This window comes from Halyomorpha halys, unplaced genomic scaffold, assembly GCF_000696795.3.
Source record: "Halyomorpha halys isolate HHAL.00 unplaced genomic scaffold, Hhal_1.1 Scaffold218.1, whole genome shotgun sequence".
Lineage (NCBI taxonomy): Eukaryota > Metazoa > Arthropoda > Insecta > Hemiptera > Pentatomidae > Halyomorpha > Halyomorpha halys.
In genome coordinates, this window is record NW_027109445.1 from 1,123,711 (window position 1) to 1,149,671 (window position 25,961).

The 25,961-nt window shown below is 30.4% G+C and overlaps 2 protein-coding genes and 1 long non-coding RNA gene across 12 annotated transcripts in view; 1 reads left to right on the forward strand and 2 right to left on the reverse strand.

Annotated features, from left to right (window-relative positions):
* The window catches only part of LOC106679772 (mitochondrial 2-oxoglutarate/malate carrier protein), a 20,819-nt gene extending 12,769 nt beyond the window's left edge, over window positions 1–8,050 (reverse strand). For 2 of the 9 annotated variants that reach the window (XR_010843500.1, XR_010843499.1), the window contains exons 1-3: window positions 3,085–3,583; window positions 422–494; window positions 90–326 (exon numbers count right to left, since the gene is read on the reverse strand). Coding sequence is in view for 7 of the 9 variants with exons in the window: in XM_014419103.2 (XP_014274589.1) it covers window positions 90–326; window positions 422–494; window positions 3,085–3,133 (359 nt within the window). In the remaining 2 variants the exon portion in view is untranslated. Of the gene's footprint in view, window positions 1–89; window positions 327–421; window positions 495–3,084; window positions 3,584–7,377; window positions 7,560–7,583 lie in introns of those variants that run through there. The other 7 variants (XM_014419107.2, XM_014419104.2, XM_014419109.2 and 4 more) reach the window with 7 other exon arrangements.
* The window catches only part of LOC106679776 (uncharacterized), a 14,836-nt gene extending 1,478 nt beyond the window's left edge, over window positions 1–13,358 (forward strand). Inside the window, exons 1-5 of one of the 2 annotated variants that reach the window (XR_001343027.3) lie at window positions 8,150–8,317; window positions 9,422–9,581; window positions 11,842–11,922; window positions 12,028–12,243; window positions 13,217–13,358. This is a non-coding gene — a long non-coding RNA (uncharacterized lncRNA). Of the gene's footprint in view, window positions 1–8,149; window positions 8,318–9,421; window positions 9,582–11,841; window positions 11,923–12,027; window positions 12,244–13,216 lie in introns of those variants that run through there. The other variant, XR_010843501.1, reaches the window with a different exon arrangement.
* On the reverse strand, window positions 9,903–25,702 carry LOC106679775 (mitochondrial 2-oxoglutarate/malate carrier protein). The gene is made up of 4 exons (XM_014419113.3): window positions 25,482–25,702; window positions 25,162–25,398; window positions 13,195–13,596; window positions 9,903–11,278 (listed from the first exon to the last, which is right to left on the reverse strand). The coding sequence occupies exons 1-4, from the start codon at window positions 25,550–25,552 to the stop codon at window positions 11,074–11,076; spliced, it is 915 nt and encodes a 304-aa protein (XP_014274599.1). The 5' UTR covers window positions 25,553–25,702; the 3' UTR covers window positions 9,903–11,073.
* Between the last annotated feature and the right edge of the window lie 259 nt (window positions 25,703–25,961).

Here is a 25,961-nt window from a genome sequence, read left to right on the forward strand (position 1 = left end):
TGAAAAATCTGAGCTTTAGTTTTTGTAAATATATAACATTAAATAATATTATGTCCATTGAAAAATAGTTGTGAGAAATTGTACTCTACCTTGACATGTAGCTAAAGAGCCATGTATAAACACCCAATCTAGTTGAAGAATATGTAGCCTGCCTCAAGAGACCGGCTGATAGACCATTGTAAAACGCTAAAGGACCTTCAGTTCTAAATATTTTAGAGATAGCATCGAAGCTGGACGTGTATTCTTTTTTGGCTGTTCCAACACCACTCAATTGCATTCGGTTCTTGACCAAATCCAATGGTTGGACGAATAGCGTTCCTGTCATCCTGAGTGAAGAAGCAACAGTTGTTTAAATGTGATTAAACAAAGTATCAATAAAAATAAATGACCATGAATAATAATATATTTGAAATCAACTCACCCAGCACCACCACCGATGATAAATTTCATATAACCTGGGATATCTTTGGGTTTCTCTTTTTCTTTGGCCATTGCTATAAAATGTTTGAAATATTACAACGGATTTGGAATTGTATATTTAAAAAAATAAAATCACTATAGTCGGTTGGATGGAATAGAAATTGTGGTTATGGTGAGAAATTATTATAATCCTACAAAAGCGTTCAATCACCTGATAAATATTTTTTCTAACAATGTGCTTTAAAGTTTTTTTTTTTCTATTTGATCGAAATTAATCTTCAAAATAGTGCTTATATACAAATATATATCTTCTCAAATTCTCTAAAAAACTCCACCTCCAGTCATTCTCATAACCCTCCATGATGGTTGAAATGGCAACAACTGAAACCTCCAGTCTTGTTTAATCTTCCAGGGTCGGAGGAAACTCAATTGTTGCCAGAGTGAGACTTTTTATTTTAAGTAATTATCAATGCATTCTATTTATATCCGAATTCAAAAAAGGAGTTTTCAAAAAATGGACATACATGTATCCCTGAGTTACATTTTTCTCCACACAAAATTTTATAAAAACATATTTTAGTCTGGGAATGCTGAACACTTTTGTACTACTTTTAATTTAAGTAATGACTGAAAAATATAAATTAAATATGTTTAATGATGGTTTAGGCAATAAGTATTGTAGTTGTAGGGTTTCCCGGAAGAAGGTGCACGGTCTCAGTTAAAATATATTTAGGAACCTATAATCTAAACTAGTACTGACTTAGGGTTGAAACTTTAATAGATATAGATGTGGTCCTAACATTATATTTCATCATAACTCGATACTAATCAAATAAACTGTGCAAGCAAAAGTGGCGCCAACTTTTCTGAATTAATTTCATTAACTTGATAGCGCTGTTCATAACAACTATATGCAACACTATTGTGTTATATGTTATATGATAACACTTGGAGGAAGGTGGGGTAAACTGGTAGGAAGTGAAGCCAAAAAGTTGCGGCAGAGGAGTAAAGGAAGAAAGAATACAAGCCAATCACTGGCTGGTTTCTTTTTCAGTTTAGATTACAATGGCGGACATTCCTTTTAATCTCAATGCAAGGCTAAGCCCCAAAGGCGTTGCATTTTTGGCTTCACTTTTTCTTTGCAGAAGAGTAGAGTTATTCCACACCACTGACACAACACAACCATGTTTCATTTAATCATATGCTCTACAAAGTCAAAGAAATAAAAAAGATTTAAAAAACAAAAAATGTAAAAGCTAAACTAATAACAAAAATAATGTATGTATTTTATGGTCAGTCTGATGCAACTCTCCATACGTACTGGGTAACGGGTCAACTTTATGTATCTGAGGAAAGAAGAGAAGGAAAGGCGAAGTAGAAGGGAGCCAAACATAATAAGGTGGCACACATCCAATCCTCTCCTATGGTGTAATGCTTAACGCTGGTCCCGTGGAGGGTGGATAACAGATGTAAGGTGGAGGTTTCAGTGGGTATAAAGGTCACACATGGATAGGCAAGGACTATCCAAGTCATTTGGAAGATCATAAATCCGTAGGGAGTGAGAATTTAAATTCGATGATGTCGCCAAGCAACTGTTTGTTCGAGTGAGTCGTTATTGAGTTCCAACAACATTTTCGAGTTTCTTCAGAAGATCGGAGCATACCAGATTAGTTGGAAATTCCGCCGACCAGATCCGAAAGACAGTGTCGTATAGAATGCTGTTCGGCACCAAGATGTGGGCCGAGTGACGGGCCTAATCCGATTATATAAATGTCTTACCGGACCGCTGTGACAGTCGCTATGGAAACAGTTTCATACAGTTAACATTCCCGATTTATCTAGTTTAATCGTATAAAGACACCATTTGAAATTTAAGCCGTTTCCAATTTCAGGCGCTTTTTAAATATTTCTTGAAAAAACTATCTTAAAAGTCTTCTCTTCCCGTTTTAAGCAATTATTTCAAGAGCGGTATAGGACCGCGGGGTCTTAATGGGGCGGGTCCGGCCTTTTAAATATCCTATAAAGGATGGCTTTTTTGTTATGTGTGTTATGATCTCCTCTTGTGAGTTTGTGACATATACATCGACCAACCTACTCGCTATAGTTAATAAAATGTCCACATACAGTGCGGTATAATGTTTGTAACGGAAGGAAAAAAAACACCACAAGGTAATAGAATTTTATAGAGTTTATATGCCACAAACATCTAGCTTGACCATTCTATTTGATCTGCTCGCAAAAAGAGTAAAAGTAAACCTCGCTGCATCTCATCGTCATCTAACAGGCTTGTAATCTTAATGATACATTACCTAAAACAAATATGCTGGAATGCATATAGAGTGAAAACAAGTGTTAACCAGAAAATATGTGCCGTAAACTCCCTGTAGCTCGATGTCATCTTAGTCTTTTTTTTCTAACTATTGAATATAAACGGGCAGCTAATATTTCATCGAGACCAGTTGAAGCTAATATAAGAAGAGTTATATAACCAACACTGCGTTACACGAACACCTATCTAAACCGACGAAACGAAGTGAGCATTCGGTACTTATGAATATTCCAGTCTTGTTGGTTATAAACAATCTTCCAGTCATTACAGTCTTGTTGGTTATAAACAATTCTGTAATTGTTTTTGCATTAATTGGATCACTCCTGTCGACTCACTCACTATCTCAAGAGAGAAAACGACTCCCCCGTAGATCTTCTTTTCCATTGTTTTTCAATTGAGGATTGGCCTAAATTTGTATAATTACGAATCAGTTTAAGGTGCCAAAGTTATACTCACAACAGAACATATGGTTGACGGGATAATGGTTAAGTATCCGATTAGTTCCACGTATAACAGCTGTTTAATACAATTATAAGAAAATTTATTTTAAATACTATCTCTATATTACAGTTTCACACATTTAAACTGGACTATAGAACTGTCCCAAACTCATAATCTAGTAATTAGATACCTCAACCTCATATTAGCTGGAGAACCACCTCAACAGATATTTGTCAAATGTAAAACAGACAGAGGAAGCAAGAACTTTGCTACTTTGCCTTGCTTGATCTTCAAGATATCAGCCTGCGACTGAGTAAATCTACCTAACGGTTGCAGTCACAGTGAGGAAAAAACCTATCTAAGATTTTACAAACCTAACGAACAAACGAAGAAGACAGAATGAACCAAAGAAAAGCAAATCAACATAAATAATTAAATAAAGAAATATTTATAGCTATATTGAACAAAGAAATTAATATATATAATAAAGGAAGAAATTAGAAAAAAAAAAAAAATTATGAAACAAATTATTTTTATGTATTAATAACAAAAAAAAAGGAATATAACTTAATAATACTCATACTATTTTTGTAATAAAGAACGAAGGAATACCACTGAGAAATGTACCATGCGCAATATGCATAAATGTCTACATCTAGCCTTGCCTGATGAGTGCGGAGATGTTCTTGTAGTACGCAAAATGGGGGAATGAAGTTAATGTATGTGGCTTGACCAGATGCTTATGATTTGCTGATAACAGAGCCGCTGCAGGGAAACTGCACTGTGGACAATCCACGCATTGTTTATAATCAGGGACTGTCTCTCTTTCACGCCAAATAGGTCGCGCCGCCTTTTTTTTCCGAATTCTTGGTCCACTTCCTTCTTTGTTGCAATTGGTTGAGGTATTCCATGTGCCAACGCGCCCAAAAATGCTGAACCTTTTGTTGAATGAGTTTCCAACCTTAGAGAGTGCTGATTTTGGAGGTGAGTGGTCTGCTAATCAGAAAATGTCCCGGAGTAAGACAATCAATGCTATCAGTTTCAGACTGTTGAGGAGCCAAAAGGTCTTGAGTATTCCAGGTGAAAGATGGAAATATATTCCATGGTAGATAAATAATGATTTTAGTCCATGACCTCTAGGAAGTAATTAGGGATGCTTGGTATCATGAGACAATGAATAAAGGAGCAAACTATCGCCCACCCTGATACAACCTACTCCGTCAATGAACGGTTGAAGTGGTCGTAGTGTTTCAGAGTCAATGAGTTGACAATCAGTAGATTTGAAGCGCTTCTGACCAAGCTTCAATAGAACTCTTCCAGTGAGCATGTATTCCACTATGGTTATCGGATCTTCCCTTCTAGGTTTGTGCTTTGTAGAACTATCTACAGAGCGTAGAATAGGAGCTGTGACACGTGCTGATCATGAGTAAGGAATAAATTTATCTTTCCAGTCGAGGATATCTGATTCTATGATAGTTTTCTTTAATCTCAGGGAGAGTTTTGGGATGGCTTAAGACTGGGATAGACCAACTAATTTTTTGTTTAGGAGAGAAACGTAATGAATGGGTTGGGACCTGATGAATTGTACGTTTTGAAATCTGAACTATCAATATTGGCTCCTTTGTTGTTTTTATACATCCCATAATTTCCATAAAAGTTATAAGGAACTTTAACGTAAACATCAATACTAGTATTACCCTGAGTTCTAGTTGTGCCTCCAGCAGCCACCAGGTAAAGTGTTGGAGCGCCATACTGAAAATTCCTGGAATCATGGCTATCATAGGCAGCTGGTGAGTTTGAGGTACACTCTTCTGACTTATACTTGATTCCTCGACAGGTGAAGTGTTGTCAGTTCTGGAAAATTGATTCTCATTCATATTACATTGAACTCTTTCTCGTCTAGTAGAAGTTGGATAGCCCATTTCATAATATCCAGAGCTAATATGTGACGCAAGCCTTAGTTGCAACATTAACTGAAGGTCTTCAAAGTACATCGGTTGTTGAATATATGGAATTCCCCCTTGGCCCATTATGTAATGATTAGTCACTAGTAAAAGAGGTATACCACAAGGCATATTAGTCACTACCGTATTTTTTCCTTTTCTTGATATACTTTTTGATTGAGACATTGGTTTTGATGGAGGAGTAATATGAGATGCAAACAAAAGAGTTGGTGTGTGATTGATTGATTCGGAGTGGGATATTGAGCTTAAGTTCAATCTTGCTTGAGAAGTTTCAAACTCTTTTGAGCTTGTCGATGATGACATGCTGCATTTAGATTTTCCTAAAGTCCCTAGTAGAGACTGCTGTTCAATTACAGATACCTTATGATGGCACTGATGCATGTCTAAACCCAGCCTTGTAGCGCAGCTTTCGGTGACCAAGAAATGCTGACTTCCAGTGTCAAGGACTGCGCGAACTTTCTCAAAGCAGCCTTTTGCATTCCTAACTTCTATCATCGCAGAACTCATTAAAAGTTCCCCATCATTGCTACTGCTTCTCAATACGACTTCGCTCGCTGGTGCCGCGTCTAAGGTGTTCCGTCTTTGGCAAGATCGATGTGTAAGGTGTGGTGCTCTGTCGCACATGCCTGGCATCTTCTCTGTGATGTACAATTATGGGTAGTGTGCTTTCCTGATATGCAATTAAGGCACCCATCCCAACTTTTGATAAGTGAAAAACACTTTGCAGGTGAGGCAGCTATGAATCGGATACAATATGTGGCTGGCATTACAGACAGTTAGCACCTTTTCGAACCGCTTTATCCTTGGATGCTTCCCCAGGTTGTTAACGAGGTGTGCGTATAAAGTCTACCAGATCCTTACATTTAGGGAATTCTGTAGAGAAATGTTTTTTCTCGAAACATCTTCGAGTTTAGGAATTCAGACACTTCAACACTAAACATAATAATATAAAGTCATCGGCATCAGGGATTTTCATTTGTTGAAATGAGTCGATACTTTCCCCTACTGTGGTGAGTAAATGCTCTATATTTGCAGCAGATGGCCGATTTTTAAAGGGGGTGAATTCTAAAACTGTAATCAGATAATAGTTAGCAAGCCTCCTTTTGCCATTGTATGTTGCGTTTAAAGGCTTCCAAGCTTGCTCTTAATGGATTTCTTGCAATCGATTTCTTTTATGAGAGCAATTGGTTGGCCCTTTAGACATGAGACTAAAAATTTGATGACAGAAAGGGACACCTCTTCATGTTTCAAGGACTGATATGTGTCCCTGAATAATGACCAGTCTTCTTGTTTCCCAACGAAAGAGGGTAAATTAATTTGAGGAACCCTAGCTCATACATTACGAGATTCATTGAGAACCGAACTTTGTGGATTAAAATTATTCAAATTATTAAAATTCCTTGTGGAGTGGGGTTCATGTGCATTTCATAAATGGCACAGGCTTCATAATACTACTGCTCAACATTTTTCTGTAGATTTAAATCTGTGAAAGGGAAATATGAGTTACTTTCCGTAACTGTAAGTTCTATGATTTTATCAAATAAGTTTTATGGAATCAAGATGAAAATGGGATTTCCTTAAATAAAAATAATTTGGAAGGATCATTTCTGATAAACCGCCCTTGCTCTGTTATGGCCTTGATTTTGGGGCCTAAGCTCTGAAGCTTAGTTTTAAGAGTAGTGTATCGGGCGATTTTATCGTCAGAAAGAGACTCCATTATTGATACGATGATAAAATGAAATGAAAAAAAAAATTGAAAATATTTGGGCGAGTGGTATGAAGATTACAAAAGAAAAAGTATGTACATATATAAATAGATATAAGAATTACAATTTTGTCTACTTTAAACCAACCCAAAAATATGTTATTCGGAGGACCAACCAATGAATTAATAATTTAAACAATATCCAATCCGAGTTGACCAATAAAATATGCTTTAGGAAAACGAAGCAGACATAATGAATTGAAGAAAAGCAAATCAACAATATGTCTAAATAATTAAATTATAAAGTTTATGATAAAAATTCTAGAATGAAAGTTGAATTTATAGGTTATGCAGTACAATTTATATGAATTTTTGTCATCTACAACCTACATTTATCATGTTTACGTTTCCTTTCATTTTGCCTATCTTTATTTTGTCCCTTTTAATGAGGAAAATAGAATAAATCGAATATAATAGCCGAAAAAATTAAAAAAAGATCAAAAGAAGCGTGTAGATACCTATGTTTGTTACTTCCTTTGTTCACCAAGCAGTTGTACAATTCTTGGATCTCCCAACGTGTAGATCCAGCATGATGTCCATATCTCTTAACTTCTCCTTTGGAAATGTTTGTATGTGTACTAAAATCCTCAAATTTGTATTATTCCTAATACTTTAGGTCACTATTAGAAATATTTCTAGAAAAGAAAAGAAAAACTAATCGAACCTGGAATATGAGGGGGGGACAACTTGGTCCTTACACCTCTTTCTGAAGGCCTTAGTCCGTTTCCATCACCCTTTATTCACATGATACATTGGTATCCAAGAATTGGGAAGATCACTTCGAGCATTCAGTTTTTTGTTTGTTCACTCGGTTTAACGTCTTTATGAAATTAGTACTCGAAACAAATATTTCCTCAATTTTGGACCTCAAAGCTTTGCCCTAATTTCATTTATTTACTATTAGTAAATTATTAAGTTACCTCTTATTAGTCATAAGTAGGATATCCCAAGAATACTGGTTCTTTCTGCTCTCAGAAATAGCAACTCTTCACACAGTTTGTATATTGTAAATTGTATTCACTTAAATCTTGAGTTTCACAGTGACACTTGTACCAATTATATCTGAGGATACAATCTTTTTAGTGTCAATACTTTTTCTTTGCTAAGCAACACGATTCATTTACAAAGATAATCACGTTAAAGTCACCATAATCAAAATATTTAAAACATCTGACGAAATAACATATGAGGGTTAACTTGAGAAAAGTAGGTCATAGATGTTTGGTACGAAAATAGTTTCCTGTTTTATGCGTTTTCTGGACGTTCGGGGCCGCAATTGCATCTAAATGGCCAAGAGTTGAATAGGGTGATCCACACTACATCCGGCGCCGTACACTACCGATCCGGAGTTGCACCATTAATAGTAACGAGATGATGCACAGATCGGGGTTTTTTATCGTAAGTACATATAGGCTATTTTAATGTTATTTTGTCTCAACGAAAATCCATATTTTAAATATACAATTTTATTTAACAATTTGATTCAGATTAAATTTAACAAAACAATAGATAACATGGAGACATCATTCAATGACGAAATAATAATTTATTTTAAAATAATGTCTTGATATCATGAGATTTGAAACACAAAAATATTCATAATAGAACAAAATAAAAATAAAAATGAAATAATCTTTGCTGTACACGGAGGTGCCAACGTTTCGGCCAAAATTTCTAGCCTTCATCAGGGCTAAGAACAGAACAAGATAACAACCAATGAATACAGAAAAAAAAAAAAGAAAATATAAACCGAATGACATAAATTAAATAATTGTACAGAATTGAATTAATAAAATTAAAGTGATGAAAGAAGTAGAAAATAAAATGTATACATAAGCAATTGAAAAAGTAGACAAAATAACATAACTAAGGCAATAAAATAAAAATTGAAGTTATATAATGTAAAGAAATATGAATATTTTAGTTTATTAATAATTTAAAAATTAAAATTATGGAAAGAAAAAATAAAATTGAGAGAAAGAAAATATATGTAACAAATGAGATATGTAACCATAATATTACATAAGTAATACCCTATGTAACCATAGGTTACATATATTTTCTTTCTCTCAATTTTATTTTTTAAATTATTAATAAACTCAAGTATTCATATTTCTTAGTATTATATAACTTCAATTTTTATTTTATTTCGTTAATTATGTTATTTGACCTACTTTTTCAATTGCCTATGTATACATTGTATTTTCCATTTCTTTCATCACTTCAACTCATATAAGTCATCCACGGTCAACTATCTCTCATGATTATGAATCTTTCCTGCAATTTTCATGACAAGCTCGTCAAATGGTTCAATACTCAACTTGAAATAACTAAAACACTTCTCTTCTTTTTCCTGCAAATCTATAAAATATGAGTAAGGTCTTCCAAATTGAGATTGTCAATTGTGAGTATGAATATACTCGATAATCTCTTTTGTATTTGAAAATGATTTGATCTAAACGGTTGTTTATAGAGGTTTATAATCTGTAACTTTTGTTACAGGCTCACCCAAAATTCAGATGTGCAAAAGCACCGATGAGGTAACTAGAAGAAATGACATCTCTGAAGGTGTTGATCTGTCTGCAATAACTGATAGCACAATTTTATGTATAGAAGCTAAAGTGTAGATGAGCATTTCTGCAGTAAAATGAAGGAAAATCATGTAAGAATAATTCTTCTTATAAATTATGAAAATTTTCAATTCATTAAGGTATAGGGGAAATCACCAATTAAAATAAGAAAGACTTTATTCTATCACCACATTTATTTCATATTACCAATGTTCAATATTTTTTCAGGTACATTTTATTTTTCTGTATAACTATATAAGTACCATAATTTGGAATATTAATAAAACCTGTTTATTGTAATTTTATAGCTCCATATAAAAAAAAATATGCCTGTTAATATCAAATAAATGTAGTAAGACAATATAGCCTAAATTATTTTAATTTATTATATAAGAATTTAAAAAAAATAATAATAGATTTATCAGGTAAAGTTTATTATTCAATCAAAAATTAACAAAAATATATATTTTTAAAAAATCAACAAAACTTTCAACACTACAAAAAATTTAACATACACTGACATATTAGCCCTTTCATTTCCTTGTGCCTTTTTAAAAAAATGTTTGATTTTCTAATAAAGAAAATAAAATTTAATATAGTGTTAGTTTTATTTTACAAATGTTATCTATAGTACTTATTTTTAAATATGTCAAGGTCTGTTATAAAGAATATTTTAAAATAGGAACTGGCAGCTTCAAATTCTTTTTAGTCTATAAATGCACTATACACGTCCCAAATTATTATTTTTTCTCACCACGCCCAGTACTTTCCAAACAATATCTAGTGAAAGACTACATTTTAAAGCCATGGCAAAACAGTACGTCATAATATTTTTAATTATAAATAAAAATAGCAAACTATGAACACTTATTCTACTATTGAAGGAATATTTTAAATAATTTTCAAAATTCTGAACTTGAACGATCCCTGTTTTATCACAAATGCAGCATTTGGGCCAATTTTTGTAACTATCAATGATTAATTTTTATATATGCTAATTTTTTTTTAAGCAATGCTCGTAAATTGTGTATCTTACATTTGTAAAGTTACACAATACTGAATTTTTATTTTTACTTAATCATAAATTAATTGATTAATTAATTTCCTTATAAATCTCAGCTCAGAGGAATTACACTTAATAGTCTAATCCTTTTTGTAAAATAATAATAATTTTCTTTTTATGATTATTTTGTACTTTTAAAAATATTGGAAGAAACGATGTCTTCATCTCTTAAAGGATTCTCCCGTTTACTGTATAATAAATTAAAACTTAAAGCGAAATGGCAGAACCTGATTCAGTGCTATTTGAACTGTTAAATCACTTTTCAAAACTATTTCATGAAAAAAGTCATTTTACTGCTATCAATAATTTGGCTATAAAAACTATATAATTAAATAAATCAAGGTTGAACTCATTGCGAATACCTAAATACATAAAAAATTAAGGTTCATTGATATTTACTCCAATTAAAATTATTTTAAAATAATTGTATAAAACCATTCAATGCTATGTTAGCCACATCAAAACTCCACTTGTAGTGGGTCATGGTTAAAACATTAATCGAACCTTTAGGAATCAGCTCTTCAGTCCATACAATATTTTTTGAATAAGTTAGTGTATTGCTCTAAGAATATGAACGTCAATACTGTATGAGGTCCAATTCGGGCATAATATGGCGTGAAACCTTTCCACAATGCAAATATACCTTCATTTTTCACTAATTTAACAAAAACATCAAATGTACCACTGAATTCGGGTTTTCCATCGATTATTTTCATGTTTTGAATTCTGAAAAAGAAAAAAAGACAATTATTCAATGTAAAAAGAACTGATATTAGTTGTTATTTATTAAGCGCAATTTTCTAATGAACTCATATAAATACAAAAGGACAATGAAGATTAACCATACAAATAACAACAATATATTTCAAATTGGAAGGTAGAGATTTATTTTGTGGGTCTGTCATATGTTATATAAGTTTACCCTCATAAGCTAAGAGCCATACAAGTATTTGTATCTAGCTGAAGTATGTTGATGTTTCTCCAATATATTTTATTGGAATGAGTTATAACTGATATATTATGAGTTGTGTTGTTATATATCAATAATTGAGTAGGCAGCTCCAGTTTTGAATAAGACAAAATTCACATTATAAAAAAAATCTGTTTCTAATAATGCAAAAATTGAGTAGCTTTGGTGTTTAGCTCTACCATTTTTTGTCAATTAGTAGGACCTCCCTTGATAGTGCAATAATTACTGGTTCGATAAAAATAGTAACATGTAAATAAGAATATGCTGACATTATCAAAGAAACAAGCAATAAAAGTTCCACATCATTATTGTCTGGCAGGAGATGATATTAAACTTTCTTAACATCCTCAAATCCCCTTTTTTGATGAGTCCATACATTATAAATGCAGTACATGCAAAGGTAAGTTCTTGATAATAAAGTATCAAGTATTATATGTATCGAAAAGAATTTATTGACTAAGGTATTCTTGAGTGCAATAGGAGTGATTCATTATTGTTATCACAGAAAGTGAAAATATTGAAACTTCATCAACTGAATCTTTCTCTGCCGCCCATCTAAAGCCATATTCTGCCCTTGAAAACCACTGAATACAAATACTTGATGTTCCTAGCTCAAAAATAAATTGGTGTAGAAAAGATCTAGTATCTACAAAAAATCTTGAATCTAAGACATCAGCTACAGCAACCGAATAAATTCATAGGATTGATATAGAACTGAGCTGTAAGATGACTACACATTTTTTTCCTTTGCAGTATTCTAATTTATAGTGTCATTGTGAATATGATACTTTGTAGCAATAATGAAAGAGTTTTAATTATATGGAATATTTAGTTCTGCCTATATTTGTTTGTTGCTTGTATTGTAAAATGTATGCTCTATTTTGAGCATTACATCGAAATAAGAAATAAGTCAGTCTTTCAAGTCACTCTCTTCACTCTGAAAAAACTAAGAGTGATCTAGTGTAATTTCCTTATGCTAAGAAATTTATTTAAAATAATAGATAAAGAATTATCTCCAAAAGTTAATTTGAAAAAGGTATATTGTAATTTGTCAAACCTTTGTGGAATGGAGACTTGTATTAATTTCTTGATTTAATCCAGCCATTTTATAAAAGTTTGCAGAAATGTGCTTCTGTTAAATTGATTCATGCATCAAATGAACTTAAAATAAATATCTAATCCCTAAGGTATGACAAACATAATAAAAGAAATTCTTTTAGTTCAATGTACAATTTAATCACAGTGATGTACTTGAAACGATTTATTTTAAATTTTGTCACTCAATCTTTTTTATTATTTTGATATTACTTAAAGAAATTAATAAATGTAGCGGCTATATAAACCATGTAAGGCCTACTAGGCCGATCTGGTATTAAATAAAATAAAGAAATTAATGACCATATAATTCTAGAGAAATTTAATTTTCCTTACTTCTTCTTAAAGAATAATGTTCTGACTATTATTATTATTTTTTAATAATATAAAGATTTTTTTTTTACTTAAGATACATTTTGTTTTATTGATGGGTAACCAAGCCATTATTTCTATATCTAATAAGGAGAAGATAATTTTGGCAGATTATAACAAGAAACATACTATAACTATAGGCTACTTTAGCTATATGAAAAATATTTATAGATAATAATTATTAAAAAATATTTTATTTGCTTACCTAGTTTTGGCAATATCAACAGGCAATGATGCTACAGTTGTAAAAAAGCCAGAAATCATACTACCGCAGAAATGCAACAATATTCCTTCAGTAAAATAACCAGTTTTCTCCAACAACTCTTTTGCTTGTGAATATGTAGCAAGCTGTACTGAATTTACAACCACAGATCTACCCATAGTCGGGATAACACCTCTCCATAACGTAAGGAAACCTTCTTCTCGTGTTATTCGAGCCAACGCTGTGAAAACATTTGTGTAATTTCTCCTTTCCGCAGGCGGCAATTTGCCATCAGCAGTCATTCGGATGAGTGCTACTTCTGCTGGAGTGCCAACAAATGCACCACAGATACCAGCCAGGCTACCAATCCCAGCCTTTACAAGAAATGATGGAGGAGTACCATCACTGCAGAAAAAAAGAGAAAATTAACTTATTTTTTTTAATGTCTGCCCTTTCTGTTTTTCTCAAGATTTTTAATGAAAAGTATTAATGTGCAATTAATGTTTTGTTTTATACGTTATTGATTATTAAAGATATGAACTATATTCAACAAAAATATCATATTGAATTGTATCATTTGCAGTACTAACATTTAGATAGGAATTTACATTTACATGAAGGTTTAAAAAAAGTCAATCGAATAAACATAAATCAGCCGAACATGTAATACAAGAAAATAGACTATGGTTGTTTGGTTGTGTAAAAAGAATACAGAAGGAAAGGAGGATCAAAATAATGTATAAAACAAGAGCCGCTGGAAGAAGGTCAAGAAAAACTTGGGATGGAGCAGTCTAGAAGAGAGAAATGAATTGGAATAGACTCAGCCAACTGTATAGGATTGTAAACTATGGACAGGCTATACATGCAGACTTCTCATACTACTCAGCAGTAGAACAGGGATAATTAAGAAAAAAAATAATTATAATAAATAGCACTGAAAAGCAAAAAAATAAAAGAGGAAATGTTATAAATAAATAAAACAGTTATTAAAAATTGTGAAAATCAAAGTCCCTTTTAAATTAACTTTAAAAATAATACATTTTTTCAATATTTCTATATTTCTCAGAATTCATATTAATTTTCATGAGGAAAATTCCATAATAATAAAATTTAATTATTCAACAAGAGGAAAAGAAACTTTCCATTCCACTAAATCAGAATTATTGTTATTTTTATAGGTTATCCGAGATTAATTGGTTTTAAAGTTTTATCCAATTTTGGAAGGTCAATCCAATTTTTACTTTATTCCTGATTAAATCTAATTCTAACTGCGGTTGGTATACTAAATTTGTTTTTGATAAAATACTGATATATTTTGTAAGGGTTGAGGAATGACTGGATATTCTTAGTTCAATTTTTTGGTTCAGTGCATAAATAACTACAGAGATAAAATCTGTTTCTCACAATGGCTGGATGCCTCTTAAATTGTTTAAAGATATTAAAAAAAAGAATGTATGAGAGTTTGTGTGCACACATCAAGTTTTAATTAAAGTAAATAGAGAAAGAGGATGAAATTATGTAATAGTTGATTATGAAGAAAATACACCATTGTTAGCAAGTTTCAAGGATTGCAGGAAGTAACAATCAGCTACAGGTCCACTTTAATATTGAAACATAATAAGAAAAAATGTAGAATAGATTATTATTATTGTATAATAGATAAAGTAAATTATTCATTTCTAGTGATCACCTCGAATATTATATTGTCAGTTTGGAAGAAGACTGTCACAACTCAAAGTAATTCATTTTTATATTTTCACTATGAAAGAACTGCAATTACTCTATATTTGTATGTGGAAGAGAGTTACAAGTTGTAATTCTTTTTGTGCCTTCAAGATGGCACAGTAAGAATTATACCTTGTAACTCTGCATCAAAAATGACAATAAGAAAATTTGACAATTTTAGTGGTTGCCTTGAGTAGTTTACAGAGAATAATAATTATTTATAAACACCAAGGTGATGGAAACGGTCGATAATTTTATTTATTTTATCTAATAATACATATTAAAAAAAGCACATACATCACGATAAAATGATATATTAAATTAAAAAAAACAAAAAAAAACTGTTAACAAGTTTATATTAATAAATTGAAAGTAGATGAAGAGGTTCTTCGATTTTTTAATCCAATTTGATCAATATTATAAATAAATTGAAACATTTCATAATAAAAACTGAAAAACTACTGAATATTGTTTATTCCCTACAGTTATTTTCATTTCATTAAATTCAATATCTGAAGCACTTGTCTCCAATACTAATCAATATTTGTGCTGAACAAGTAAAACCTCTTTATAAGTCGTTAGTTTATCTGGGTTCTGTCAATAATCAAGATTGTGAAAAAGGCTATGATCAGGGTTGGTATTGAATTATTTTTTCTATTTTCTTCTATTAATGGCTTAAATTAAATTGCAAATGATTAGTATGGGTCAATCAATTTACCTTAGTTAATGAATCACAAACCAATCTGTTTATTAAAAGTGTTTCCATCATCACAATCCATATTAATTTGTCTTATTCACATTATGCACTAAAAGTACTTTTTTGTCTTTTTTTTTTTTTATTTTTTATTTATTGAGATAAAGACATTTTTTTTTTGTTTCTATATATAAATATATTTATATTTTGATTGCATTTTCACAGTTTTGATATACTAATACATTTTTCTTAGGTCATAGTTACAGTGGATTTATTTCAGAAAAAAAAAGAAAGAATTAAGTATTTGCTAGATTCAGGCTTTTGGAGGAGTCATACATATACACTCACCAGGAAAAAATGAATCAGAGACATATTTCTGATTTGTTTTTATGGGCAATTTGGTTAGTACAGAATAGATGTGTAGGTTTTTGCAACAGTGGAACTGCAGTCGCGCCTGTTCGAATCTGGCAAGAGCCAACTTTTAAGTCTGTGGCAGTCCCATAAAATGAAAACTTGACCTTACAATGGTTAGAATAGGCCAGTACCCTGTAGATAACCTCCTCCCATAGTACAGAGTAAACATGTCTGATATTAGTAAAGTAGACATGACATTGAAACAACCCCTTTATGAGCACTCTCTTTTGTCATGAGGCTACTTTACCAGACCCACGTTTTTTTAAATGTAAATTTTTTTTTTTATCTTTTAACATTTTTAATTTTTTAGCCACACATTAATTGTAATTAACAAACTTTACAGGTTGTCATAGGTAAGATGATTGCTGCTTAATAGTTCCTACTGTTCTATTCCTCTTGAGATAGGAAATATATTTTTTGGTTACTTTTCCATGTCATTAAAAACCAAGAGGCAGAAACCAAAAAATCCACTATTAATGAAGATAGGTTATCCATTTTGATTTGAGGCAGTCGGTAAAACAAAACTTGGATTTTCATTTAATTATTTTTAATAGGGGTCCTGCTTTCACACAGGCTCCACTGGCCTTTAATTACCAGGATGGGGCTGGGATCTCTTGGAGTTCTGCTTTGCCTTCCATACAAAGGTGGCAAAGCTTGGTTCGGAGTCACCAAGGCTAAATGTAAATATTGCACATAGAGGTTTTTATTTTACTTTTTATATTAAGATGTCGAGGTGACAAAAAAACTTCCTATTGAATATTATTAACATTCTGTATTTGTTTGTACAACATTTTGGGTTTCCTCATCTTCAAGTACTAATATTCCTAATTGATATGTATATCCATTTCTTTTTTTTTTTAATTTTGTCTTAAGATTAATTGATTAAAAATTATACCACAGCATTGTTTAAACAATATCCAAGTATTTATTTTACTTTCATCTAAATTTAATTTTCTTTATCCCTCAGACGACACTAAAAAACGAATATAATTTGCCTTTTTGTAAAAACAAAATTTTTGTTGAACTGAAATCCTCATTATGTTTTTTTTTTTTTTTTTAGAGAATAGAAACTCATTTAATAAAACCACTGACATTTTATTCTAATATTTCTTATTCTCCAGAAAGAAACAAATCAATTAGCATATAATAATCATGAAAAAAATGTATACTTTTTTGAGCTAGGCACCAAAAATGCTTAATTCTGTTAATAACTTTTTTTTACCGAAATAATTGGACCAGTCCCATAACAGTCCGATGAGTGTGGGTATCGGTATTTCACAGGTTAAAAATAAAAAAGTTATAAAATAAAATTGTTCAATTTTTTACAAGATATTATAACTTATTGTGAAAATTTCGTTACTAGATAAAAATAATTAGCTGGTTAATAAATATTTTCGTGTTAAGTATGGATTCATAAGTAGAATTATACTTCATGTAAAACATTAAAATATAATTAGTTTTTTGTTTTAGATTTTTTTTTTAGATTAGATTTTTATTCAGGGCGATCAACATCTAGGTTATTACACACAGTTTTTTGTTTTACGACATACTAAGTGCTGTTTAATTCCCTATAAGTATCCTAAACTGTTTCGCTTTTATGATTTATAGGCAAAAAATTAAAAAACTTAATCCGTTACTTTATTAAATTAAGTAGCTAATTATTAAGAGTTTTATAATCGGCAGAAATATGTTTCCAAATTAAATGTGAAAGAAAGTAATTTTTTTAATTCTTTGCAGATTTATTTTTTATGAGATGGGTTTTATGTATCTGGCTCCTGTGCTATCAAAAGCGCCAATGTATTTAGTACATTGTTGCTTTCCCTGGTTTATCAAAGTATCTTTTTTACATTTAATCAAAACATATTAGAGAACGCACGTTGGGAAGTTTAGTAATTAGTTCAATTAGTAATTTAAAATTACGTAAAGAAATGCCAACATTCTATTGCATGTTCATAGAATGAATTAAAGTTGAATATAATCAAGGTTATACATTGTATACCAGTCTGAGAAGCAAACTAGTTGTTATCATTAATTCAGAACTGTTTTTTTTTTCCTTTAAAGTAAATTAATTTATTCCCTGCCTGATGGATGTCTTTATAAGATACTTCCATTATTCCATACCTTTAGAACATTATTTATTTAGGTAATTTCGAAACAAATCAAATCAGTCTAGCCCAGTTTCTACTACTAGGAAGAAAGTATGACGATCGAGTCGAATTTTCTATGTGTAGTTTTAATCCAAAATATGAGTTCATGACCCCACTGAGTAAAAAAAATAAATAAATAAAAAACTGGTCATTAGTCGTTTTATATAAAGTTGAGCCAAAACGGGTCAAACGATTTTAATAAATAAATAAATTAATTCATAGAATGTTTATACACTGTTTCAGTATAAGGTGCATTCCAGCGAGGAATAGGTAGATAAGTAAATTATATGTTCAAAAGTATATTTTATTTTTTAAATAACTTATTAAGTTTTCGAGATATAGGTTCATGAAGAAAATATAATTCAAGACCCAACTTTTTATAGCAGCATTCCGTACATGCGTTACTTAAAAAATTCGATTTTCCGACACTTTTTCAAGACAGATTTTTACTAAATTAAAATGCAATTTAATATTTTCATCAACTGAAATTTATAGGTTGTATTTGTTCGTAAATATGAAAAAAATTGTTGTTATAAAACTGCATAGCATGACTTATGATTTTAATATTTCACTTTCGCGTTTTTTTTTTGGGCCGGGAAAATGTATCATGAAAGAATAATATGATTTACTTTTTGCTGATCTATATTAACTGCACCCCTAATCATCTCATATAAAATAATAGTGCAATTGCGCATAACTCTAGATGTGTGCATTTTTATGGTAAATTATGTTATAATCATGAAAGGTATTAAGAGTTCTGTTACAACCACTTCCGACTGTCTGGAGCAAATGCAGTACGGATTTTGGGAAGAAAAAACCCATACTACACATGCTCTGTACAGTTCCAGATAGTAAGGAGTAGTTGTTGGAACAGTCCAGAATTGCCTCAACAAGTTTGCCACTAATGCATGTACAAGAGTGTGGATGAGTTATTGGGACTGGCTGGAAAATACTTGTCGAATTTTGGGCACGAATCAAAGGTCCGCGTGTGCTGGATACACGTTTGTGTTCAGTAAGCATTGTTTTAGAAGTGCTTGTCGATAAATATTTGTGAACATTTTTTTTAATTAATCGAAGAATTTTCCCAACCTTCGGATACAATAATTAACATTGGTTTAAATTTATATGTATATTATGAAATTCTATCGGTTCTGTGTAAATAGAATAGTTTGTTTGAAATCTTCAATTCCCTTATTTTTGATTTAACGCGGCACAAATGTAAGTTCATAAAGACAATATATCTTTGAGTAATTAAATTAACAAATATTTGATCAAAAATCTTAAACAAAGTAAGAAAAATCTAGAACGAATGTTGAATGTAAAGGTAATAGTATAAGAGCCCAAGGGGAGAAAAAATGCAGTAAATTTCAACACAATTTTTTATTACTTTCATGAAAACTATGTATAAATAATATTCAAAATTGATGAGTCCGCCAAGTATAAGTAGGGGGAGTAAAAAATGGTAGCTGTTTTTTCTTTCTTTAATTTAATTTATTAATTTATTTATAAATATCTGGACATACAGAATTGAGCAATGGGGCTCCACTAAACCATCTAATTCCTCTCGAATCCAATCATTACAGTCCAAAACCTTAATGCTCCTTACTTTGTCACAAATCTAATCATCCATCAGGACCTCAATGTCCCCTTTGTTGCCGATTTTGCCAGAATCAGATAGCAATCCTTCCATAATAAACTCCCCAACCACCCAAACCAACTCGTTTCTAACCTGGCTTCTCCTTTACTACCTAATAATCCTCCTAGGCGTCTGAAAAGAAGATGGCCTGAGATCTTTTCCTTTAGAAATGTTTTTGGAGTTCTATCAATGGGTAGATTCTCCACATGTTTGTTTCATGTCATAATGTCACTTACAGCAAATTTACTTGATGTGTATATGTGTATACAGTTGTAAATAACAATAAATAAATTACAAAAAAAAAAATGTCTTTAAAACTACCAATAATACTAGAAAACCTAAGAGTGCATCATTTCAAGTAGAGTAAATTTGCTAAAATATGAGCCCTAATACAGCTATTTACGTTCTATAGTTCTCGAGCTTTTTAAAAAGCAACATTAAAATGTTGTACAGAATGTACGGTAAGATCAGTAGTCAGTGTATTTATTTTGAGAAATTTATATCACAAAAACCATAAGACGTACAGATGTCTGTTAGCACTCAAATTAAAGCAAGTTTAACGGTCTATAAAGTAGTTTATGAAGATTATCTTCGTAAGAATAGTAGTTTTAATGATATTTTCTAAAATAAATTGATTTGTAGCTGTTCGGACAAATTTTCAGGCGCCAAATTTATATTCATATGCGAATATAAACAATACAACCCCTAAAAAGATACGTGACATAAACTACTATTTTGAGTTCTGGCAGACATATGTATGTCTTATGGTTCCAGAGATATATTCTTTCAAAAATCAAACATTATATCCGAACAACTATAAATCAACATTTTATGAATTTATTTTGCCAAATATCATAAAAACTACTTCTAAAAAGATAAACGTTATAAACTATTTTATAGTAAATTTAACTAGCTTTAATTTGAGTGCAGACATCCATATGTCTTATAGCTTCTGAATTAAAGTTTTTCATTTATCAAAATTATTGTCCGAACAACTATAAATAAATATATTTTACCAAATATCATGAAAACTACTCCTACGAAGATAAGTGTCAGGAACTTCTTTATAGTACATTAAACTAGCTTTAATTTGAGTGCTAAGAGACATCTATAAGTCATATACTTCCTGAGATGTAAATTTCTCAAAATAAATTAACTAATTACTAATATTTCAGTACATTTTTATGAAATGTTGCTTTTTAAAAAGCTATATCTCGAGAACCATTGAACATAAATAGCTATATTAGGGCTAATATTTCAGCAAATTTACTCTACTTTAAAAAATGTTCTCTTAGGTTTTCTAGTCCTGTTGGTAGTTTTTAAGATATAGAGCTCCGAATGAAAAATGAATTTTTGTTTAAGGTTCAGAAACAGGCGCCATTTTTTATTCCCTCTATACTTGGCAGACTCATCAATTTTGACTAGTAATTATACATAGTTTTCATTAAAGTAATAAGAAATTGGGGTGAAATAACTGCCCTTTTTTCTTCCCGGCTCTTGTACTATTATTTAGTACCTATTTCTTCGAATTTTTAACATCTACTACCTACTTTTCTGATATTTACGTTTCCTTTCTCTATCTTTACTCAGCCCTTTTTTGTAATGATAAGAGTGTAAATAGAATGTAATAGCTAACAAAAGTCACAAGAACACAAACCGACTTTTGTACTTTCTTTGTTTATCAAGCATACGCACAAGTCTTGAATTTGGGGCGAGTATCAAACGTATAGATCAAGCATTAAATTTCTTTTAAACTAAAAAAATCGTATCTGTATTGGGAATTATACGGAGTTTTGCGCAGGTTCTCATGGAAGCCTTTTCAAATTTAATTAATTTTTGGAATTATTAAAAATCTCTACATCATCCGAGACATTCTGGATTTATATTTGAAACATAATTAAATTGGCAAAAAACCCAAACTTTAAAATGAATAAGCTAGCCAAAAAGTACGAACCCGCCTACTTGCTTCGACTTGTTCTCCCCCCACCACTACCAACATTTTAATATGACCAATATTTGCAAAGATACAGCAAACATCTTTATTGGACTTGGCATCGAAAGCTATGAAGTAGTGTGAGTAGGTCCTTCCAGTTCCAAATATATTTTTAATTAATTGTCATCACAAAAATTAAGACCAATATTATTTATAACATAGCAAAAATTGTTTATAAATAGTTTGTTAGTGCCGTTCAATTTATAAATAACTGAGTTAAAAATTAAACGAACTGCTTGGTGCTAAATACATCTTCGTTAATCACAGATCAAAGGTTGACGTTATCAACATAACCTTCAACTGTGTTTTATGAAATGGTTTTCTCTGCTTAAGAAAGAAAAAATCTGATTGATTTGGACCAACAGTAAAAAGTAAAAAAAAACAACAAAGAAAACGAAAAAATTAGTAGTTATAAAACTTAATGAGTTAATACAAGAGCCATGAGGTTACATACTTGGGTGAAAACACTTCTAGTATAATCTATGAATGAATGATCTATGAATGTTTTTAATTTCCCAACTATCAGAAATGGCACAAAGTTAAAATCAGCGCAACTAAAAGATGTAGAGCATTTTAAGCAGTAAGATAATTTTACATCAAAATAAAATACACATCAGATGAATGAAAATCAATGGAAAGTACTGACAATAGCAACCATACATTTCATTTTTTTTAAAGAACAGAAAAAATTACTAAATTGAAGAGAATGTTACCAGAAGAATTAATCTTATATATGCTTAAATAAGTAGAAGTTAAACAGGACAACCTGAAGTTACAGGAATTGATCTGAAGGCCTCCAGGAAGGAAGAATGTAAGAGGTCTAACTACTAATTCACCAATGACAGATCAAGATCAGTATTGCCTTAAAATAAAACTTTTTAAACATAAAATGTGACAATAAATATTACAACTAAGCCAGTATAATTAAATGAACATTTACATACTGTTTATTTGATTTTATTAAGCTCACAAGCATAAAGATTGTCCTTGAAAACACAAACTTGCTATTCACACAAAGTACTAATTTACCATACACATGAGCTGAATATATTAATAACGTATTGCTAATTAGCAATAATAATGGCACATTTGAAAAATAAAACTATTATTTTTTATATGAACTATTCCTATTGTACCGTAGACTATGGCGACTTTGTGACCTCAAGAGACAGTAACTCCAGTTTACATTATTGTCTTTGGAACAGATCAAATTCAAAATAAAATCAACACTTTTTTTTTTATTCTATTGAAATTACTATAAGCAATACAAAATATATTTTTGTAAACATATTTTTCAGTGAAAATTTGGATAAAATTATATTAGCAAATATTTTAATCAAAAGCACCACCAATATTTTTGAATCACCCCATAAATATTACAAAATGTCCCACAAATATTCCCACTGATCGGGTGACCAAGGGGTCAATGTTAAGTCATTCATTATACCCAAAAACTTGGCCTTGAACAACACTTTCTCTTTCTCAATTGATTACTTTATATCTATATTAGTTTATTTTCTTCCCCAGTATAATTAATGGATGTATTAGAAAAATGTTAATACAATTTCATTCAACAGATACAGAGGATAAATTCCCATTAATTATTTAGTCATGTTCCAATTCCAAACTGAAAAGTATTTATTTATGATAGTAGGAAGTGAGAATCTCATAATTAGATGAAATGAAAACCGTTATAAATTGAAGTCTATTATGATAACTCTTAAAATTGAAATTAGATAAATATAACTAACATATATATAACTAGCCTTGTTCTATGGAGCAAAAACTAGTGAAACTAAATTTGCATTACTTAATAATTTTTTTAAGACACTTATTAGTTTCTTCTGTAAAATTTACCAAAATGGAGTTATTATCGATAAAATTACTTTCAAAAACAATATTAGGTTCTTGACAGTTTTTAAACTATATTTCATATTTCTTCATATAATTAGTAGCAGAAACTTCAATAATTATTTAAGCTTCGAACCATATATTTTCAAATTTTCTCATTGCTGAACTTTATTTTTTTACGAAATCTATGTGTGTAAACTATATAAAATTTGTCAAATTTTACAATAACAATAAAATTATATTTGATATTTGTGGTTCAAATATTATCTTTTTAAATGGATATCTTCCACTTGAAGTTTATTTAATTTTTGATGAGGCATAAAATTTGCTGACTAGTGTTGGCTCAACAGTAGTGAAAGGAGGAAACTATTTTTATGAGGTCATAAAAGCAGGCATGAATATAATGCATTTATGAGCATCTATATTTAAATTTTTTTTATATATTTATTTTGATAAACAAAAGAATTAATTAAATATACGATCCAACTAAGACATAATTAGATATTTATAATGTAATTAAATTAGTTAATTAAAAAGTTTTTAACACCTTCTTTCCTTACTTTAAATTTTGCAGAAACAACAATTTCACTCAGAAAAAAATAAACTTATTATTTATTTTTGAATAATTGTTAATACATTGATTATTTTAACAATGGGAATAATTATTTACATAGAGTAAATAATTAAGAATTTTTGTTTAGCATCCGGACAGCATTTAAAGTATTTAACTATTTTATTACGACAATTGTATTTTAACATTTAATTTCGATTAAATTTGAAATAGGTGACAAATACATATACTCAATTATGGGCATTTTCAAAGAAATATAGTATTGATGAACTAATCATGGTCAGAATTACAAATGTTAATTAGGAAACAACTGGAATGTTAATTTATTAAACATATGATGGTTAAATGTATTACATATGAAATTAATCATTTACATATGTCTGTTACAATTATAGACACTGATATGATAGCCTAGAATATAACTATAGTAAGATGAACATTTTAACTAAAAATTAATTTTAAAAAAATAAGTTATTAAATGAATTGAGTGTTACGTTAAAAAAAAAAATTATTTGATTGACTCTAGATAATGGATTGAGATATAGGAGTACCTTTCTAATAAAAATAAATAAGATAAGGTCAAGAGTTGATTGTTGATAATGATATGTATAAATTTGGGAATTGAAAATAACTTTGTCCAAGTGTTGGTGAATAATTGTAATGTAATGCTGAAGATGGGGAGTTTTAACTCTGAAATATTCAAGTTCATGCGCCAAAGGATATAAAGGACAGTTAAAGGATAATAAAGGAAATTAGCTTCGCTAATTGTTCAATAAAAAATCTAATAGATTATTGAAGGAGTTAGAATAAATTTAGATTTTATTTGTATATGTTAGAATATTTTCACAGGCCTTAGCTATGTGGGCTAAAGTATCAAATGAATATACATACATCTTTATAAAACCTTAAAATAGATAAGATATATAAAATTATACTTACTTTGAAAATTTGGTAAAAAGCCATGTGTAAACACCCAGTCTTGTCGAAGAATAAGTCGCTTGCCTCAGAAGACCGGCAGACAGACCGTTGTAAAAAGCGAATAAACCTTCATTTCTGAATATTTTAGCGATGGCATTGAAACTGGATGTATATTCCTTCTTCGCTGTTCCTATACCACTCAGCTGCATTCGATTCTTTACCAAATCCAATGGTTGCACGAACATGGTACCTGACATCCTGAGTTAAAAAGCAAATCGAGGATAAGGTATAATCACTTTAGCTGTATATAAATGTATACATGACTTTGGAAATCAACTCACCCAGCACAACCACCTATGACAAATTTCATGTAATTTGGGATTTCTTTAGGTTTTACCTTAGTATCAGCCATTGTTATGGGATATTGAAATATAGAATAAAATAAACTATTGAACACGATTTAAAAAAAATTAAAATTACGTATGAAAGTGGAAAAGATCATGTGTCTGTTCAAAATTGAACCATGGCGAGACGAGGTTGAACCCAGACTGAAGCGAAATTACTACCCTCTGTGAAAGGAGATAAGGTTATCAACACATTCCTGGTGTCCACTACTCAAACTAAATTTACCCGCCTTCTCGTTTGAATTTTGTTGTCTCATCTTTCTCTTCGAATATCAATAATAAATGTTAATTGAATCATGTTATTTTATAACAATTATATCAATATAATTTAATATATAAAAAGCAATATTTGTTTGTTGGTACTTTATGTGTAGCTCAAAAAAGTATAATTTTTTTTCAAAGTTATGTGCCAATCGA

Excerpts from the sequence above, each read along its gene's own strand:
- LOC106679775 (XM_014419113.3), bottom strand. The coding sequence starts at position 25,552 with ATGGCTGATACTAAGGTAAAACCTAAAGAAATCCCAAATTACATGAAA. Across the intron at positions 13,597-25,161 it reads CTTTTTACCAAATTTTCAAA|TGATGGTACTCCTCCATCAT; the intron begins GTAAGTATAATT and ends TTTTTTCTGCAG. Across the intron at positions 11,279-13,194 it reads GTTGATATTGCCAAAACTAG|AATTCAAAACATGAAAATAA; the intron begins GTAAGCAAATAA and ends TTTCTTTTTCAG.